Source organism: Physeter macrocephalus, chromosome 20 (genome assembly GCF_002837175.3).
Source record: "Physeter macrocephalus isolate SW-GA chromosome 20, ASM283717v5, whole genome shotgun sequence".
Lineage (NCBI taxonomy): Eukaryota > Metazoa > Chordata > Mammalia > Artiodactyla > Physeteridae > Physeter > Physeter macrocephalus.
In genome coordinates, this window is record NC_041233.1 from 13,051,380 (window position 1) to 13,072,431 (window position 21,052).

The 21,052-nt window shown below is 37.0% G+C and overlaps 1 protein-coding gene across 1 annotated transcript in view; it reads right to left on the minus strand.

The window, feature by feature from the left end:
• Window positions 1-21,052, minus strand: part of ANK3 (ankyrin 3) — a 353,292-nt gene that overhangs the window by 229,919 nt on the left and 102,321 nt on the right. The window contains exons 2-7 of the mRNA XM_055081155.1: window positions 15,393-15,494; window positions 14,804-14,902; window positions 14,497-14,595; window positions 7,540-7,638; window positions 2,017-2,202; window positions 37-135 (exon numbers count right to left, since the gene is read on the minus strand). Of these exons, the coding sequence (XP_054937130.1) occupies window positions 37-135; window positions 2,017-2,202; window positions 7,540-7,638; window positions 14,497-14,595; window positions 14,804-14,902; window positions 15,393-15,494 (684 nt within the window). The remainder of the gene's footprint in view (window positions 1-36; window positions 136-2,016; window positions 2,203-7,539; window positions 7,639-14,496; window positions 14,596-14,803; window positions 14,903-15,392; window positions 15,495-21,052) is intronic.

Here is a 21,052-nt window from a genome sequence, read left to right on the forward strand (position 1 = left end):
ATGCTTGAAGCGCACATCAGGCTGCAGCACTCTTACCCGCGCAGTGAAGCCCACGGCTGCCGCTCGGTTTAACAGCAACGTGGCTACGTTGATATTTCCATAGTGAGCAGCTATGTGGAGCGGAGTGAAGCCACTCTGGAAAGAAAACAGAGCAGACGTTCAACTGATTCCTGCCGGCCCCGTGTCTGACATGTTAATACCATAACCCTGCCCAGATAAAAACGAGGAAGCAAAATATGCTGAGGTCCACATTCCATTCTGTACTAGGTTTCTTTCCATTAGTGCCAATTGCTCATAGGATTTCAGAGAGATGCCAAACTCACAGGCAGAGGAAGAGCCAGGAAGGAACCAAGGGTGGAGACTGAGCCATTTTAGTAATCCAGCAGCAGAACTACACAGAAGCCAATGTTTCCAAAAGTTAAAATAGGGATGACAAGAAATATCTTGATAGCTCAAAGAAAGTTCGATTAGTACCACTGTTTTCTTATCCATAGAATTGCCCATTGAAACTCTTGTCAAGATTTAACTTGTTTTATATATTCAATATAGAGTCAAATTAACGAACAGTAAAAGCCAATTTTAATGATGAAAGCAATTTGGGGGGAAGAGGTACTATTACAAATTGGTCTTGAATCATGGTGAATGCATTTCATAAAGAAATCGACAAGCTGGTCTCTCTATTAGCAAATGCCTACTCGATAACACATTTTTCTGGATTATTCGTACCAAGGTCATTTTACTTCCTTAAAAAAATGCTAAAACATGCAGCGATTCACTTAGTCCCCAAAGATTTAAACCTTATAGGAACTAGATGCATTTCTAAATTGTTAGCAAGCTTCTCAGCCATGCTAGCGATCTGACTGACTCTTGTCAAGGGTGGGTCATATGTGTACCCTTCTGAGGTAACTTTCGTCTTGCTGACACCACTGAGGGTAAAGTGTCATGCAGAACTCTGAAGAACCAATCCTAGATGAGTAGAATGACAGGGTTGTCTGCAGCTTTAGGTATAGCTGATAGGTTTCTCAAGTGTCAAAACGCTTCATGTCACAGAACGCTATTGAAATACCCTTAAGTTTCAAGGTTTCCTCATACTTCCTTTCAAACACCAGGTTCAGCTGCAGAAAGCCCTGGTAATCAAACTACTATCTTCTCTGGCACATGCTACTTTGGGGGTGGGGGTATAAAGCAGGTATCTAGCCTACAGAAGGCAATGCAAAGAAGAAGGGAAAGAAATGAGGTAGCAGCACTAAGAAATGGAAAAATGATGATGCAGATATAGATCATATGTACACGTATATATATATATATATATACCTCTGTTGTTCTATTCACCACCATCTAGGTTAACACATGTGGAAGCAAAGAGGAGGAAAAAATGAACGGTTAGTTTGCTATCGGTGACAATGGATGGAAGAAAGCTCATGACAGCTAAGTGATGAGGATGAAAGCGCTGATGGAAGCACAATAGGCACAGAAAGAAAGCTAGACTGAATGAAGGGCTACACGACGGCCTATTCCAAATGCCACATTTCCTTCACTGAGACCTGGAAGTGTCTAGACAATGGGAGTTGTCGGCTGGGACCCTGGCTGCTAGCATGGTTTCCACAGCTGATCAATACTCAGTGCATTGCCTACCGTCCTAGATAGCAACCAAAGGTTTATTTTGTGCACACCGTGGCTAGCATTTTGTAATTTTTCACCTTGCTGTTTGAGCTGACGTGTTAACTACATTAAAAGTATACGTTCAAAGGAAGGACACTATAGGGTACGTATCGATTGATTTCTTTGGAGGTGGCCTCCTGTTAGCACACATAGGGCAGCACCCACAGTTCCCTCCCAGGTTTAGATGCCAAGGGCGGGGGATGTGCCTTCAGCTGGATGACTTGGGCACTTGATTTTATTCCTTGCAGTGCCGTTAAGCGCTTGGCATAAGCTCCAAAGGGAGCCCAGGCATTCTTCACAGTTCGGTGCCTAACACAGGATGCCGCACGAGGGGCTCGTTTCCCGGGTCCTCACCTTCGACTCCACGTCCGCATTGTTGTCATTCTGCAGCAGCAGGGCGGCAGCTTTCGTGTCATCCTTCCGGGCAGCGATGTGAAGAGCTGGAAGACGCACTTTTCCTTTCGTGTCGTTTTCTAGCAGGAGCGACACTACTTGATCGTGACCTTGTTGCAAAGCTACTGCCAACGGTGTGAAGCCATCCTGCGAATAGACGGATGGGTCAAGACTGGTCCCTATGGATATTTTCTTCTTCATTAACAAATAAGAAGGTGACCGAGTGACCAAGTGTCAATTTTTGTTCAGGGTTATTGAAGCTGACATACTCAAGTAGACATATATGTGGAAAGAAATTTAAAACTACACATATACCAAAGCAGGAAATAATTTTAAAATTCGTAATAAGTTTATGGGTTTCTTTCTGTGGAAAAAGTGGGTAAATTTCAAAAGTCCTACCTAAAGAAGAAAAAGATGGCAGAATTTCAGTATCCATAAAATAATCTCAGCGAAAACAATTACATCTCGGGTTAAACCCAGGCAAATTTTTCAAAGGAGTTCATTTAAATAAGCTGTAAACATTTCCACTGGTAATTTAAAACTGTTTCATCCAGTACCTTGTTGCCTAGCATATCCTGTCTGCTTCATCATTATACCTTGTGGCCTAGCGTATATCTGGTGCTCAATTAGTATATGTGAATTAATGAACTATACTCACTGCTGTTTTAAGAAAGATATACATGAAAGACTCATGGCTTCTCTGGACCAATGAAAGAAGGGATCATACAAAATGTGACTAAAGGCATTTCAGACATACACACACATCTATACATTGAGTCTTCCCACTGTATGGCCCTGGGACTTGACAAAGAGAAGACAGCTACAGATTTCACTGTGGTTAATTAATTTGTGGATGATCTGCTGACTGTAGAACAGATAGCACAGAGCAGAACATCCCAGGACTGGCTCCCAAATTTTAATTCTGCAATGCTTTCATTATCACACACGCAAAAGAACATTTCAAAATTATTTTTACTAGACAGTTACTTATTATTGCAAGTAAGTTAAGTAAGTAAGTTACTTATTATTTTATTCGGGTCATGATATTTTATATATGTAGTCCCTGTGGCACAAAGCGAGGGCTGCTCTAATGGAAGAGTGCTTATAAGGGAGGAAGAAAAATCAGAGTTACATGCATACTCATGTCTTGTTGGTTTTCCTAAAAGACCACTTTCACCATTGTATTCCTTGCTGGAAAACCCCTACCACTCCTACCACTTATTTGGCTGAGTGCAAATCAGCACATTTATATTCAAGGATGTGTAAAATATTGGCCCCAATCGCCTAAGTGACAGTATTGCCCAGGCTCTTCTCGTATAACTCTTGTATAAATCTCCATTTTCCTTACTAACTGTGGACGTGCGGACTATCTCCACCCTGGCATCTAAACTCAGGTTATTTGCTGCACCCTGAAATGTCCTCCTCCTGTTCTACATACACAAATTCTATCTATGCTCCAAGCCTCAAGATCTGGCTGAAGTTCCACTTGCTCCTTTCAACTTTTCCAAGAAGACCCAAATGAGGAAGAAGATGAGCATTAATGCAAACAGAAGGACATTCCCTGAAACCATATGTAAGATAACAGAGAAAGGCTGGATACAACCTGGACGTCATCAATATGATATCACAGGCTACACTTAGGGACATAAAGTTTAGAGTGTAATTTAATGTTATGGGAAAAGGAATCTACATAACCATGTAAATATCTGATCTCATTTTCATTAAGATAAATGTGTGCATTGTGAACATGGACAAAAAAATCTGGATGAATAAACAGAATGTTACCTCCAGGGAAAATTAACATGGCTTTTTCTTCTTTTTGCTTTTTATTGTACTTTCTCATTTATTTATTACTTTTTTTAAAAAAGAGAAAAATACATTTAAAAAAATGGAATGGTGAAAGGAAAATGGTGTATTAAGAGTTAACGTTGCATCTCACTTTTAAAACCTGAGCAAAACCTAAGGGATAAAAATGACAGCTCACTTCTGTTCTGCAGCAAAACGAAATGGCTACATTTCCACTGATAGGAATTTTTCAATCCACAGGGCCTATACATAAAGGAAACTACCTTGCACCAGAAAATCAACGCAGCTGAGACATTAGCACTAACAAGAATGTGCTTCCTGCACAAACCAATTAAAGACACAAACTACCAGCCCTAAGGTGTTAACAGCTAAAATTAGCAGCTCTAGATTTTGTTTCCAAACCAAGTTTAAAGGGTTTGGTTTGCTCTGTACAGTTACTCTTAAGAGAAAAATACAAGCCGAAAGGAAATGTGACAGGAGCTCCTCGAGAAACTTCACTGCCTTGTGGAGTGTCTGGCACATAATAGGTGCTTAATAATTACTTGTGCCATATAAGTGAACAAATAAATTTACCTCATGCTTCAAAATTCTGATTAGCAAAAAAAGGAAGATATCCATGGAAAAGAAGGAAGATATACATGGAAAGGATACAAATGTCGTACACAGTAATGCAGGAAAGGTTTCGAAAACCACAACCATGCCAAAGACTTGATACATATATACAAGGTACATATGGAAGAAAAAAATGTATTGACGGACCTTGGCAATATCACATCATATAATAAATTAAAAATCCTATTAAAATTTTTCCATCTAAGGAATCCTTTCATTGCCCACTACTATTCATTCTGTAAATACAGACTTCTGTATAAATGATACCAATATTATTGCAAAACGTAGTTAGAACATTGTGTGAACGAAACATCTTATTTCTTGATGTTCTTTTTAGTCTCTAGTACTAATAATCCAAAAGAAGAGATAAAAATTCAGTCAAAGCTTCAAATAGCTCTAGATAATCAGATAGATGTTGTTTATATAGTGATGTACTAGCACCCTCATGAAGACATGGATGTGGTTTGTTCTTAGAACATTCATTCATTCATTCATTTTTTAAAGCTACCAAAAAACCCCCCCAAAACCTCTTGAAATTAATATAAAGGAGTAAAAAAAAAATCTATCTATCTGCATTATCTATCTACATATCTATCTACATATCTCTATCTATCTACATATCTATCTATATATCTATCATCTACATATCTATCTACATATCTATCATCTACATATCTATCTACCTACCTGTCTGTCTATATATCTATCTATCTATCTACATACCTATCTATCTACCTACCTATCTACATATCTATCTACCTACCTATCTATGTACATATATATCTATCTACATATCTCTATCTATCCACATATCTATCATCTACATATCTATCTACCTATCTATCTAGATATCTATCATCTACATATCTATCTACATATCATCCACATATTTATCTACATTATCTATCTTCTATCTATCTATCTATCTATCTATCTATCTATCTATCTATCTCTCTCTCTCCCTCCCTCCCTCCCTCCCTCCCTACCTATCTTCTTGCTAAAAGACTGAATTAGTTGTTTGAGGATCTCATATAATATTTCTTTTTACTTGGTTGTAGTGCCTCTTTTGGGGCCTTGAAAGCTTAAAAACAATTGGAGAACTCAGTGAGTTACTGATAATTACCTGACAAGGTAACTCTAATCTATTAGCAGTTAATTGGGCTTATATTCGCTTCTAAAGGAGAGATACTTGATGCTCTGTCCACGGCAGCCTGAAAAAGAATACTACCTGTCCTTCACAGACGAAAACAGTACTACGGAATTGCTGTCATCAGGACATTTATATTATTTCGTATTTCCATCCAAAAATGCGAATGGGTTTTCTCTTCTACAACAACCGCTGCTGCCCATCCTCCCTGCAAAGCATGATGAGACCTGCGCTTTGTCGTACTTGAGGGACTCACTCAGGCTCCCTCCTCCCAGTGTGAGGACGGGCCCTGCTCAACGTCTACAAATGTTGGTTCCTTTGTTATTTCTTACCAAGCTCCTCTAAGGATATTATTGTTTAAAAATACATTCTCAAGATAAAAATCACCAAGAGAACTGAAGGGTATGAAGTGAAAAGTAAGACTCCCTCCTAATTTTCAGAATAAACCATTGGTAACAATACGCTATGGACATTTTCCTGTATCAGTACATAGAGTCTTGTCTCCTTGTTAATAGTGCAGAAGAGCATTTTACTTTCTAAGTAGAGCAGTATTTATCCAATGACTGCCCCATTTGTCCTTCCTAGTTTTTAAAATATTGTTATTACTAATCATATTGTTGAGCTTCTTATATAATAACTATTTTTTTTGCATTATCTTCTAATATATGTGACAGAAATGCTTTGAAGTGGAATTGCTATGTAAAAAGGTGTATAAATACTAATTTTGATAGTTACTGCTTCTGCAAAAGTGTTGCAACCAATGGTCAACTTCACCAATAAGGTAGTTAAGTTCCAGTTTTTTCTACCCCTTGAATTTCTTCCTCATCCCATGGGCAAAAGACTGGATCTCATTCTTTATCTGATTAATAAATTAATACTTCTTTGACTATGAGGGAGGGTGAGGTATTTTAAACATTTATGGTCATTTGTATTTCTTTTTGTGTGAACTGCCTCTTCATTTACTTAGTGGCTTCCCCTGAAGGCATAATCTCAAAACCTGGGTGAGGTTATATGCAATTCCTGTATTGGCATCTTTCTTGTGTCATTCAGGGAATACTTCAGAATGAAAGTCAGAGGAGTGGTATTACCACAGGGATAACCCTACATCTGTTCTAATTCATTGTTTTGTTAAAAATAAAGAATACCCAAACATTGGTCCTTTAGTATTAGCAATAGATTTCTAGTGATACACTTTACAAGGGATCACAATCTTCCATCCAGATTAGTTTAAAAAATAAACTGTATTACCTAAAACAGTACCAGTGACTTAAATAACTTTTTATTTTTAAATAACTCCTCTATTCATGACTGCAAACGTTTTTTTTAAAATACCACTTTTATCTAGTATTTAAAAATGTGTACTAGTTTTGTTTAGAAGTGTGAGTTTAATTAGTTAACTTTAGAAATATATAAATCCAATTATAATTATGTTAAAATACCACTTTTATCTAGTATTTAAAAATGTGTACTAGTTTTGTTTAGAAGTGTGAGTTTAATTAGTTAACTTTAGAAATATATAAATCCAATCATTATAATTATGCTAGCTTAAATTTGGAAAAAACCAGATTTAAAACTTATGTTTTATCCCCAAAATATTTCAAAACAGTGGCTGCCTTTGAGGCAAAATTGTAAGCAGCAGATAAGTGTTCTCAAGCAAATATGTAAATAGTAAATAAACAGCTCAGTTATAGGGTAGAGCCAGGCATTTAAGAGCAGAAAGGGTATCTATGCAATGGAAGATTCTTGAAAGACTAGGAATAGAGTTTTCTAATATATTTCATAAAAACTTGCGAGCCCACACATTAATATACAACTGCAATGAAAAACCAGTGGGACAAATTCTCAGTTTACAGCTTTAGGTTTATAAAATGCCCTATAAACATGTGAACTTACCCATGGAAAGAACCAAAGTGTCTTACCTCCGTGGCCAGGCTCTGGCTTGCACCATTGTCAAGGAGAAACTTGACAACTTCCAGGTGGTTCTCCTGGGCCGCCATATACAATGGTGTGAAACCATTCTGCAAAATAAGAATTAAAATGTTTGTGGCTTTTTAAAGCAAATCTAGCTTTTCACTGTACTGATGATATTATATAGTCCAAGAAATCTCACACATAATAATTTTAATAATGCTTTAATATATTCATATTTATTAGAAAACCTAAGCACCATAATTTAAGCAGAACGTATAATTCACAATTATACTTCCTAATTCATAGTTTGAGTGTGGTTCATTGCTACTTGACTAAGTATAATTCATACCAATATATGCACTTTAGATAAATATGTACATTCATTTAACCATCAACTACTTACTGAGTGTTTACCATGAGTAAAGGATTTTACTAGACGCCATGAGAATATGCAGAAAAATACATTTGGTCATTGTTCCAATGAATATTTTTTTATCCCAAGCAATAATTATTTATCTTAAATAAAATATGTAATACTTTTACATAAAATTAAACACCTGAAATAGCTCCTACTTTGGAAAGAATTTATATTAATTTCATACAGCTTCAAACTTACCACAGATGGGGTGACTTAGAGCAAAGGAAAGAACACCAATTTGAAAAGGGTATATCTTCAATTTTAAAGTAGAATTCTATTAGTAGTCTACTTTTTATAAGTATCCTTCCTTGCATTTTTTGCAAAGACGTGTTCAGAATACATACACACACGTTCATATATTATATATTCTATTGTGCATCTTTGTCTGAAATGTGCCCAACTGCCAAGGAACTTGAAAGCAAATGAATACATACATCTTAAGCTTCTTAGTAAAAATATGTTGCATATACGTGTTTGTTCTCTAAAACAATGTATTTCACATCTATGAAATACTGTAATATTTAAAAAAACTTATTGTAAGATATATACACCAAAACAGGTATTTTTCAAACTATAATCAATTCTCTTTGAAAAAGATTTTCAGAATTCAGTTCTATTTAACTGAATGATCTGGAAATTTGGTTGTTTACATTATGCAATCTCAAAGAATAAATGTAAATACATTCTAAATTAAATGTTACCAAATATTACTCAAAACTTTGTGATTCAAAAGGTTTAGGTTAATTATTATAAGTATTAATTCCTATATGATGAATAACATAATTCAGCCTCTGGTAACCTCCCTTTTTTGGTTTATACCTCAGAATTAGGAAGTAAGTTAAAAATATTCTTGGTAAAAGTATTACCACATAACAAATCTACCATAGCATATATACTTTATTCATCAGAGAGTTCCTCTATTCTACTTATTCTATTTTACACATAAATGTAATAAACTAGGTTATTTGGTTGCCAAGCTCAAGATTAGAGACACCAAATTAGAGGCAGTAGAATATGACACAGTAGTCAAGCTTCTTCCTTTTAAATTATCTACCTAGTAACATCACTAAGTTCACTGCTGCTTTATTCTCTTATGAAAGATTTTATCAATTTTAAACATGAAACATGGAAAAACTGCAACCCAATGTGTGTGTGTGTGTGTGTGTGTGTGTGTGTGTGTGTGTGTGTGTGTCTGCGTGGGTTTCATCTCTGTCACTCTTCCCAGAGCTATGACGGAACCTGAAAGCTGTTTAGGATTACCCTTTATCATACTGCTATTTTCTCATTTTCTTATTTGACCAAAATGAAAGATTGTTTAATCCTTGGCTGATTTAAATATCTCTTAACCAAAAAAAAGGAAAAATATTAAAAATATGAAAAAGAAAAGGTGAAAACCAGCGTGGATTTTTATCACTCTATGAACTGAGTATATATCTTTCCACATCACCCAAAATTTCCAGATGGAAGATTCAGATTTTAGGAGTAAAGTTCTTAAGGAAAAATTCCAAAATGGATGTCATTCTCTTGGACATAAATACAAGTAGATAATATATGTCAGTGGATTCTCAACTTCAGGGCAGAGGTCTGCTGTAGTTCAAGTTACCTAAGAAACACTGGTTCACCTACAAATGCCTGGTTTCTAGCCCAGTGTACCTGCACTGTTCTGGAGGAAACGTGCCAGAACCAAACATTTCATGACCCTTGAAGGAAACCCAAAACTAGGCACTGAGGTTTAGGAGATGCTGTTCTTACAGACCTGGAGCTTCCAAAGAGTGGTTCTTAAGAAGTACAACTTTTAGATTACTCCGTGTGCCCTTTTCACAATGGCAGAGAGTGAAATGTGTACAACTGGAATTTCTCAGAAATAATACGTAGACACGGGTCACAGCAAGATGGGGCTCTGTAGTGAATAGTTTCCACAATAGCTTTTCCTCTTGTTTTTTGAGTGTTTGCCATTGTACCGCAATTGACCTGAAAGCTGGTCATTTTCTGAATGGTCACATTCTTTCATATTGTTTCATTTTTATATATTTTTATGGATATATAATTCACACACCAAAAAACTCACTCTTTCAAAGTGTAAAATTTAGTGGTTTTTTAAGTCTGTTCACAAAGTTGGGCAACCATCCCCACCATCTAATTCCAGAACATTCCATCATCTCATAAAGGAACCCTGGACCATTAGTATTCATTCCTCATTTGCCCCTCCTCATGTCCTCTGGCAACCACTCATCTGCCTTCCATCTCAATGGACTGGTCTGTAGTAAAAAGTTCATGCAAATGGAATCATCCAGTAAATGGCATTGAATGGTCTCATTCTACTTCTGCTGACCATATTGACAAAATGTTTTTGGTGAGGCCTCCATAATGGAAATTTCAATTTTATACTGGGTATTTGAGTGTGTGTGTTTGTGTGTTTATTTTGGTCCCTTCCTTTGGCAGTATTGTTTCTATTTTCTTTAGAGGAACTACATCTTCATGGATGTGTATGTAGGACTTGTCTTGGTTGGACTTTGAAATAAACTGGCCTGCCCTTCTTCAACCACAGTGTGGACGCACGTGCGGCACGGCTCTGCTTGCTCTTCCACGTCTATTCTATGTCCTTCTCAATTCTCTTTTCTACCAAATCTCCCCTCCCTACCCTCGAATGGCCTGTAGGGACTGTATCAAAGGGCAACCTTACCCTTCAGCTTCTGATTAGGTTCTCTCACTCCAACTACCTAGTTTCCAAAGCTTTCTGAAAGCTTCTTTAGCCTTCTATTCTATGGGTTCCGCATACAATTCCAAATTCCTGAAGTTATTTGGATTAAAGCAATAGGAACTAACACTAATTAATACAAATTTCGTTCATTGGGAAAGGATCAACAAGGTGTGAGAACACATACACACTAGTTATGGTTCTAGGAAGATAATTATAAACATCGTTTTGAAAGAGTGAACAAAAATATTACCATTACTCTCTAGTGCAAAGAGGGTTAAGGCACAAGTAATCCAGTGTGGATGACCTAGAGCTGTAATGATTTTTCATGAAATAGTACCTGGATTGGGAAGATGGTAATATTTCAGAAAGAATGTTATTTTTCTCCTAAGAGAAAAAAGTACATCACTGGTTTTATATTAATTTCCTAACTTAGGAAATTTCCAAAACAAAGAGCTGACCAAAAAGGAACATATGGGTGGCCCAATTTACATTTCCTTTTCTGTAGCAACAATACACTGAATTCTCAAAAGGCTCAAGACTGATATGCTTTTTGATGTCTGATTTTATCCAATATCTTCAGTACCTTCTGCTCTGATTATGGTGTTATTATAAGTATTGTAGTGTTATCATAAGTATGCAAAGTTGCAGACTTATAGTTTTATAGACAGTACTGAGGCATGCTACCTAATACCCACTAAAATAAAACAAAATAAAATAAAATGAAAATGAAATGAAACAATGTAAATAAAATAAGGGCTTAAATTTCATCCATGAAATTTTATCCATCCTAGTTTCCTCCAACCAAGCCTTTGTATATCATAAAGTGCTGTTATTAATTAAAATGTTAAGGGTATGGTGATATATTTGTACTGATTTACATATGGTACTAATTTTTGTTAGGATTGTTTACATCAGAGATGTGCTATTAGTTTAAAGGTCAGAAAGGCTCTATCTGGACCACACCCATTGCATTGTCTGACTTCATCAGGACCTGACCTCCCCCCACCCATAGGAAACATTAAAAAACCAGAAAGACAAAGGAAGCATTGGTTTAATTAATTTAATTAATTAAAGTGTCTTGTCTTTGTTAAAACCACTGTGAAAACCTGTCAATTTAGAATACTTTTTTTTTTTTTTTTTTTTTTTTTTTTTTTTTTTTTTTTTTGTGGTATGCGGGCCTCCCTCTGGTGTTGCCTCTCCCCCACTGTGAAAACCTGTCAATTTAGAATACTTTGATAGTTAAAATATTATATGGAATAGACTTTGCTTCTTTATAAACATAGTTGGTACCTTATATTACGGAATAAAGACAGAAGGAGAAAAGCGTGACGGATGTCATTTGACATGGCAGTTTGACATTTTTCAAGAGCAAACACTGTTAATCATTGTTGTACTTCGTATAAAGTATTAAGAACTTAGTAGAGTTAAGAAGTTAGGAATCATAGTAGAGTTCTCTAAAATCACAATTTAGTTATCTAACCCAATTTCTTTCTTAGGGTAGACCTAAATGATTCCTGGAATGTTAAGTAATACAAGAAAGAGTTAACTAACTTATTAAGACCTAAGATCAAGGCAATGACAAAAATTATTACAAGAATATCCACAAATTCCTAGTTTATAGAGCCTCAGTTCATCAGAACTCGATATTGTCCCATGCCATTTTTATTTTCAAGGAGAATTTTTATATTTAAGGAAGGTGAGGGGCTCTCTTTATGCTGTTTCTTGTTGGCTATTAAATATTGTCTATAGAATAAAATTTCACTTAGATAGGGACACACTTTCTTGAATAATAAGACTCCTGGGATGTTTTATGTTCTGCCACCAAATGGAATTTCACTGCATTTCATGGCATTATTGCTTGCTGTTCTTCAAAGTTCCTTTTGAAAAGCTGCTACCAGGAATTGTCTTTGAAACTCCATTCTGCTGCATGGTAATCTCATTACTTATTCTGTCCACAGAACGATGCAGTTCAGAAAGCTGCTGGGGGCAGGTGTCCAGAGGAAAGGGGGGCAGGTTTTCTGTCAAGTGGGTGGCTGGGTATTCCAAGCACAGCTGCAAGGAACAGAGAATTTCACAGCCCACGCTCTCCTTCTGCACACTTCATCATCAGGAGAGGATGTGTATACATTGAAATCAAATATGGTTAGGATTTTATTTCAACTACAGCTTCTCCCAGGCATTGCAGAGAAGGTTTAAAACCACGCCTCCTCTGAACATTAGTCATGAATGTACATAATGTTTAAAAGAAGGGAAGGTTAATTCTTCCCTCCCTTGGGGGCAAAATAGGAAAATGAAAATGGACTAAAGAGTTTTCCCACTATCTCAGAGCTTAACACTAGCTATTTTCTAAGTAAAAATTACAGGGCCATTTAAAAATAATTGGTTGAAAACCATAATGCTCCCCTTGTGGTCAGCTGGTCTGTATTTCTCTTCAAGTAACATACTGTCAATATTCAACTTTATATCACTCCTTTCTGGAAAAGCTTTATTACTGTAAGTGAGCTATCAAAGGGAATCAGCACAGGTGGCACAGACCATGTAACAAATGTCCAACCATAGGGAACTAGAGGTTAGACCAATTATACAAGAAATCATGTGGTTGGAAGTACAGTGCCGTTTCTTTTCCATGACACTGTTATTCAATGGCATCAGAGCTTTCATCGCTACAGTGGGAGTAACAAGGGAGAGAATCACTGCAATTCTGTGGACCCATAAAATATAAGAGGCTCCTGTTATCCAAAGATAATCAGTACTGGAAAAGACTGAGGAAATCAAGGGCATTTAAAGTGGAGATCAAAAGGCCGCAGTAAATAATGAAAAAAGTTAGATTGAGACTTCATCTTGAAAGAGAAAACCAGACATTGTAAAAATGCCTTTATATGATTTAACAAAAGGTAGGTTACCACTGCATTCATGTACAGGTTCTCAGAGTGAATGAAGACTAAACCAACTATGATTTTGGGGGAGAAAATGTATGATGTTCTTCCAAAAAAATTATATGATGGCTTGACATCCTTCACTTTTTATTTTCAGAGCATAAGCAAAAAGATAGTCCCTCTGCAAAAACTACTTGGGAACCAAAGGCCTCACCTAATTTTTTTTCTTCATTTAATCTTTTGATTTTCAAATCATTCGAGTTTGAAACACGTGTCAGGAAATCATCCAAATTCTTCACACAGTCTGGGTAACTACTGCCAGAAAGTCACGACCCCACAGCAGTGCTCCAGCATCACTTTCCCTGACTTCATGAAATCCTACATCTTTTGCAAAACTTGGAGCTTTGATCTACAGTCAATTGTTTCAAAATCTAATACCCTGGGGTAGATACAGACGAACCAGGATAGATGTCAGCCTTCAGCTGGAAGGAATGTTTGAGTAGGGACCAGTTTTAACAATGGTCAGGTCCTTAGAGATGATCACACCAAGTGAAGTAAGTCAGAAAGAGAGAGACAAACACCATATGATGTCACTTATATGCGGATCTAAAATACGACACAAATGAATCTATCTACGAAACAGACTCACAGACATAGAGAGTCTGTTTCGTAGATAGAGTCTGTTTCTGCATTACAGAGGTCCTCTAATCATTTGTGTCTATGACTACTAGCCATACATACCAGTTTTACAGATGGATGACTTTTAAAAACCTCTACATCTCACACAAAGAGTACTGCAAATGAGGATATATATGAAATTGAATAATCCAGAATAATATGGCTATTCATGGGATATAGCTCTTAAGTATTATATTCTTAGAAGATACATAAACCAAGCAAGCACCTGACCCAGAACATTGTTTATGAATCACTATAACAACATTTCTTTGCAGTAGAGCTGTAGGCTTACCTGGGATTGGGCATTGACATTGGCTCCATTTGTAACCAAGACCTTTACCACCTCTGCTTGCCCCGCCAAAGATGCTATATGCAACGCTGTGTTTCCTTTCTGTAAAACAAAAGGCAAGATACCTGAGCTCACCCATCTTTCTCTCTACTTTCAACATTTTACAAAATATCAAATCCCTCTATAAGTTCCCCTAAGAGAACAAGGTTGAAAGGTATCTCATGAGAAGCGTGCCCCAATTCTTAGCGAGGGCTGAATTCTCACTGAATTGGGCAATTGATATAAAAAGCACGAAATGTGTGATACTGACCTTCGTAGCTGCATCCACGTTGGCTTCTCTCTGTAGCAGCTCGGAAACAACTTCTACATGGCCTTCTTTGGAAGCAAGATGGAGAGCATTCAACCCATTCTGATTAAGTGAAGGGAAAGCTTTACTCAGCAGGTTGAAAACAGAAGAGTAAACAGTCAACCAAGAACTCTGAAGAGTTCCCACCAACAACCACTTGTATGTGTTTAGTGTAAGAACTTGCATTAGGAATAAAAGTATTTGTGGCAATTAGATAGGTTGTTCTGATGTCATTATGTACTAAATTTTAGGAATTAGTTATTAAAGGATACATATCTACATTTCTGAATGCTTCTCTAACAAAGCAGAGAATAACTTGATAATTCAAGCTGGTGACATTTAATAGAAAACACTGGAAAAAAGAGAAAGTCTTGGTAATATCTAACGAAAGATTTAAGGAGTTTGAAGTCTGGATTTTTAAAATTTTATCTAAAAACTTAAATAACCATTGTAAAGCAATTATACTCCAATAAAGATGTTAAATAAAAAAATAAAAAATAAAAAAATAAATAAAATAAAAACTTAAATAACAACAACAATCACCACAACTAACCTGATTGCAAATGTTGATGTCGACTCCATTTTTTATGTAGTCAAGGGCCTTTTCTAAGTGTCCGGCTCGAGCTGCTCTTAAGTAACTTGCATTGGCATCCGACTGAATAAAAAAGAAAAAACGTGTTGATGAAAAAAGGAAGCTAATATGCATGTTGCTAACTACCCAGAATTATTGTCCAAACTAAAAAGAAAATAAAACTGAGGTTTTTTTCAATTGAATTATTTTATTTCTAACGTGAAAACACTAATAAAAGGTCTTCGTAAAGTCACCAGGAAAAGAACAAGTTCTTCTAAAGTTAGTGTCAAGTGTATAAAGTTACCCCTTCTGTGATGTCATAACTGATTCTGAACCAAAAGAGAAAATTTCCATGATGTGTAGGTAGGTTAAATCAACATACAATTTCATGAAAGTTAAGAAAAATCCTGTAACTTTCTGGTAGTTACATTATTATAAACCTCACTGTTCTCTTTAATCAGAAATTTAATTATACAGATGTTGAACTATAAGGCTACACCTGAAACTCATATAATTTAAAAAAAAGAAATTTAACATCTACTCCATTCTTTTGTATCTCTCCAACTTTTCTATTAATAGCTTCACGAATACATTTAATGTCACACTAGTTTAACAGGAATTTGTGGGTAATGATGTTCTCTTGAATTTTCCTGCAGGACATAGCCATGTGTTGGAACATAGACTGTATCTGAGAAGCATTCACTTATAAATGTCTACACAGTTTGTGAAGCATACTTTCCATATATTTTCAAGCTAGCTAAATCCACATCCTGCAGAAAACTTTATCAGAAGCATTAGCAGGTTCAAAGAAAGAAATATATACACATTTTTAAAACAACAAAAGTCAAGTCTGTAATTCATTCACTGAAAGCATATAACTCTGAACTACTGCTAAACTCTAATACCTACAATTACGCAGCTGAAATCATCTACTATTGGAAATTTTTTAATAGAAAGAAGGCGATGAGAAGAAAGACTGCAAAGTTGAGTCTGTACAATTTGTAAAGGAATCCTGTTCCATGTAAAACAATACAGAAGCAGATTTTCTTGAAAGGGCCGCCCAAAACATCACTGGTTATAAATGCAATCATGCAGGGTATGGCTTCAAAGAGGAAAGTGTCTTCTTTCAGCCATTTGCCAACTACGTCCTTCAAACTCCCATTCACTTACCACCTCATCTGTAAAGGTTCCCAGATCGCCAGGCAGAGCTTAATTGCTCAGTGCTCCCAAGGCACTGATTTCATTGAGCCCTCTTGGTATTTATCACCCAGTATCATAGTTTTTGGTGTGCCTGTCCTTCTTCCTCCCTAAACTGTAAGCCGTTTAAGAACAAGCAGAGGCAGATTTAAGGGGTAGGCAACTGGAAAGCCACCAAGATGCCAATCTTTGAGGAATACTAATTGAACCCTGGAAATGTACCTGACATGAAGGAAGTCCCATCCCTCAGAAGGATCTTTGGTTCTGGTGGGGGTCAATTCAGCTGAGTTGACTTGCTCAAGACATCAAAGAAAAAGGGCACTGTCTTCAGGGTCTCCTCCCTTCCCATGTACAGCAGTGTGCCTCTCTCTGAAGGAGTACTGCTTCTTCTAAATTAGGGCTTCTTAACCTCAGCACTATTAGCATTTTGATCCAGATAATTCAGATAATTCTCTGATATGGGGACAGTCCTGTTCAGTGTCTATGTTCACCAATATTTCCAGCATCTACCAACCAGGTAGAATCTCCTATTTGTGACAACCAAAAATGTCTTCATGTCTCCAAGTTTCCCAGGGTGAAGGGTAAAACCGCCCCTGTTGAGAACCATTGCTCTAAATAAGTGGTAAACCAATTTGCTGAAAGACTGTAGGTTTCAAAAGTCTTAAATCTTTGGCTTGCCTGCATTGCCATATGCCTTGACCTAGCACAAGGCAGTGACTATATGTATAACATCCATCTTTCTCTTTCCTCTACAGCTGGAAGCATCCCTGGCACACAGCAGGTGCCTATAAATGTTTTGTGAATGAATGAATCAACAAATAAGTAAATTATGTGGAAATAACTGATTATTTCCTAGAACAATACAGGAGGCTTTATTAACAACAACAACAGCAGTTACTTAAGTTACTATGATACAAAGCTGAACAGCAGAGAGCATAAACTGAGCCATGAGTTGGGTATCTGGGAACACATGTAGGTGCTGCTAAAGTAAAATTGGGATTTGAGTCAAGCATGAAGATCATTTAATCAGGGCAGAGAGTTAAGTAAGAGGAAGACAACAGATTTGGTTCAAATCAAAGAACAAACCAAAGTTTCCAGAAATTTAAAGAAAAATAAAATTCACTCTTTTAAACAGCTTTGGTACTTGGAGAAGGTTAGTTTTTGTTTGGTTTATAAGTTCAGTCAGAAATAAATTAGTTATGCAAAGATGGGTCATTGTACCATAAAATACCATCTTCTTTGTGCCAGCTCAGTGACTTATCAGGGAATTTGCCCAGAAGGGCTCTGATGCTGTTCTGGAAACAAATGACATTAGTCTGTCGGGATATTTCAACAGCCAAAGATAATAACTGTGAGTTAAGTAAGCACCCCAAACCCTGACTTTGAGTACACAAAAACAGCAGTTAAAGAAGTTCAAAAAGAGGTGTCCGAATTCAAGGAAAGCCCCTGAATTGATTCCAGATCTGAAAAGGTTTGGCGTTGCTATATACTGTCATTTTTCTCCCACATTTTCTCAGAATTTTCCTACCAGAAATTCTAAAGCAAAACAAAATACAGACAATATAAACCAAATCTTCTATTTCAGTGGTTGCCTACCTATTTGGAGCTCAGATTCTTTTGAGACTAACAAAAGTTAACGAATAAATTCCTTTCCTTCAACAATTGCACATATATGCATACACATACCAAATCTGCATACATACACCAAATTTGCATACATACTCCAAATCTGCATACACACATCAAATCTGCATACAAACATCAAACCTGCATACACACATCAAACATGCATATGCAAACACAATTTCCACGCTATTTCATACGGCTCAGGATTGCTAAGCCTGCTCACAGATTTAGGTTTCAGAACACCTGCTCTAATGATAAAGAATTCTCTGGTGGATATCCTCCCTATATCTATTTCAGCCAATAACCCTGGTATCAAATAATTCTCTGAGGTAGCTAATTTATCACCTGAGAACTTTAGGAAGAAGAAAAAGGACAAAGATTTATTTTCTTCATTTCTCCCGGCCCTCTGTTACGTGCAGACATGTCCAATACACCAATACATAATAATCAGCCACTGTTTGTACTTCAAAGAAAAAGTCTAGGGAGAGAAAGAGGAAAATACAAAGAAAAAGCAGGAAGAGGGAAATGAAGACTGTCTTGAAGAAACATGACAACTTAGGAAATGCAATTATTACAGCCCACAGACAAAGAACTAAGATCTTCCTTCTAGTCACAACCACCTGCAAGCCACGCAGCCACGTCTTCCTTCCACAAATATTTGTTGAACATCAATTTTGAACTAGTCATGCCAATATCTGGCTACATGGTGGGGAATAAAACAGATGTGGTACCAATTAATGCTCGCTGGCCTTCATCTCACCCTTACACTTTCCCAAACTGTGCTGCTTCATTGGCAGGATAAATAATGGAGTCTTCATTTTTTTCTTTTTTCAGATTCTGCCTGTAGTACCTATATACTGTTGTTTATTTCCTTAATGTTAAAAATATATACAATATTTTGATATTAGGCTTAATATCAATGTGTTGCATCCCTTAGCTATCATTCCATCAAGTAACTAGGGGTTACTCTTAACACAGGCTACAGCCTGTTTTTAATCTGGAACATTCTATCCAAACAACGTCTCTTTAAAGCCAAGTGTAGACAAATTACTATGGAAGGAAATGAGGTCCCATGAGAGGCTGAGCACTGTCACATGGAAAGTCATACTGAGGAGGCCATTGCCTATGGAGTTAGTTGGTACAAAAGGAATATGAGTAAGTTGGTCATCATTTCATTTCCCCGCTGAGATGATGAAAATCTGAAGGAAGAACTTGGAAAATGAAAGTGTCTTTCACCACTTTGATGTCTTGTCTACTTAGTTATGTTACTAGACAGGAAAGAAATATGAACCTTCTGTGTTTTTCAAGGAAAGTTTTTCAAGGATAGAATCAAACATCATTATAAATTAACCTACTAAACTCAGAATTTTCACCTGTACTGAATATTGGTATTATTCAGCAAAAAGCAGTGACTGGAAAAAAATAAGCATTTCTTGAGTGCCAACCTCAGGAATAACTGATACTTCATACCTCTGACTATGTGCTACATACTAGTACAAGCACTTAGATTAACTTAATTATATTATTGGCACTTGATTATATCATTAGTCACTTAATCTAATATGTAATAATTGTATAAGTACTTATATTAACTTAGTCCTTATAATATTTCCATGAAGTAGTAGAGTGGGGTCAAATCATGCTGCCCCCACCGCCCCAAATTCATGTCTACTTAGAACTACAGAACATGACCTTATATGGAAATAGGACCTTTACAGACATAATTATTTAAGATGAGGTCATACTGGATTAGGATGGGCCCTAAATCCAATGACTGATGTCCTAATAACAAGAGAAGATATACAAATATAGAATCATTCTGTTGTACACCTGAAACTAATATAGTGCTATATAGCAATTATATCTCAATTACAAAAAAAGAGGAGGAGACACAGACACATAAGAGAAACCATGTGAAGATGGAGGAAGAGACTGGAGTATTGTTGCCTCAAGACAAGGACTGCCAGGAACCACCAGAAGCTGGAAAAGACAAGGCAGAATTATCCCCTAGAGCCTGTGGAGGGAGTGTGGCACTGAGGACACTTTGATTCTGGACCTCTGGACTCCAGAACTGTGAAAGATTGATTATCTAGTTATTTATTTAAAGATTTTTTTTGATGTGGACCATTTTTAAAGTTTTTATTGAAGTTGTTACAATACTGCAACAATATTGCTTCTGTTTAATGTTTTGGTTTTTTGGCTGCAAGGCATGTGGGATCTTAGCTCCCCAACCAGGGATAGAACCTGAACCCATTGCATTGGAAGGCGAAGTCTTAACCACTGGATCGCCAGGGAAGTCCCCTATTTATTTATTTGCTGTGTCCAGTGCAGCTTGCAGGATCTCAACTCCCTAACCAGGGACTGAACCTGGGCCACAGCAGTGGAAGCGCCGAGACCTAACCACTGGACTGCCAGGGAATTCTGAGAATACATTCCATTGTTTTAAGCCACTTTGTGACGGCTTGTTATGGAAGCCCTAAGAAACGAATGCAAGTAAGCACTACTAGCTCCATTTTATAGGTGAGGAAACCGGGCTATAGAATGAATGACTTTTGCAGAGACACACAGCTTGTGAGTGGCAGGGAATACATTCAGAGAGTCTGACTCCAGAGTCTAGGCTATTAATCACTACTTTAAGAAAGGGCTTAGGGCTTCCCTGGTGGCGCAGTGGTTGCGCGTCCGCCTGCCGATGCAGGGGAACCGGGTTCGCGCCCCGGTCTGGGAGGATCCCACATGCCGCGGAGCGGCTAGGCCCGTGAGCCATGGCCGCTGAGCCTGCGCGTCCGGAGCCTGTGCTCCGCAACGGGAGAGGCCACAAC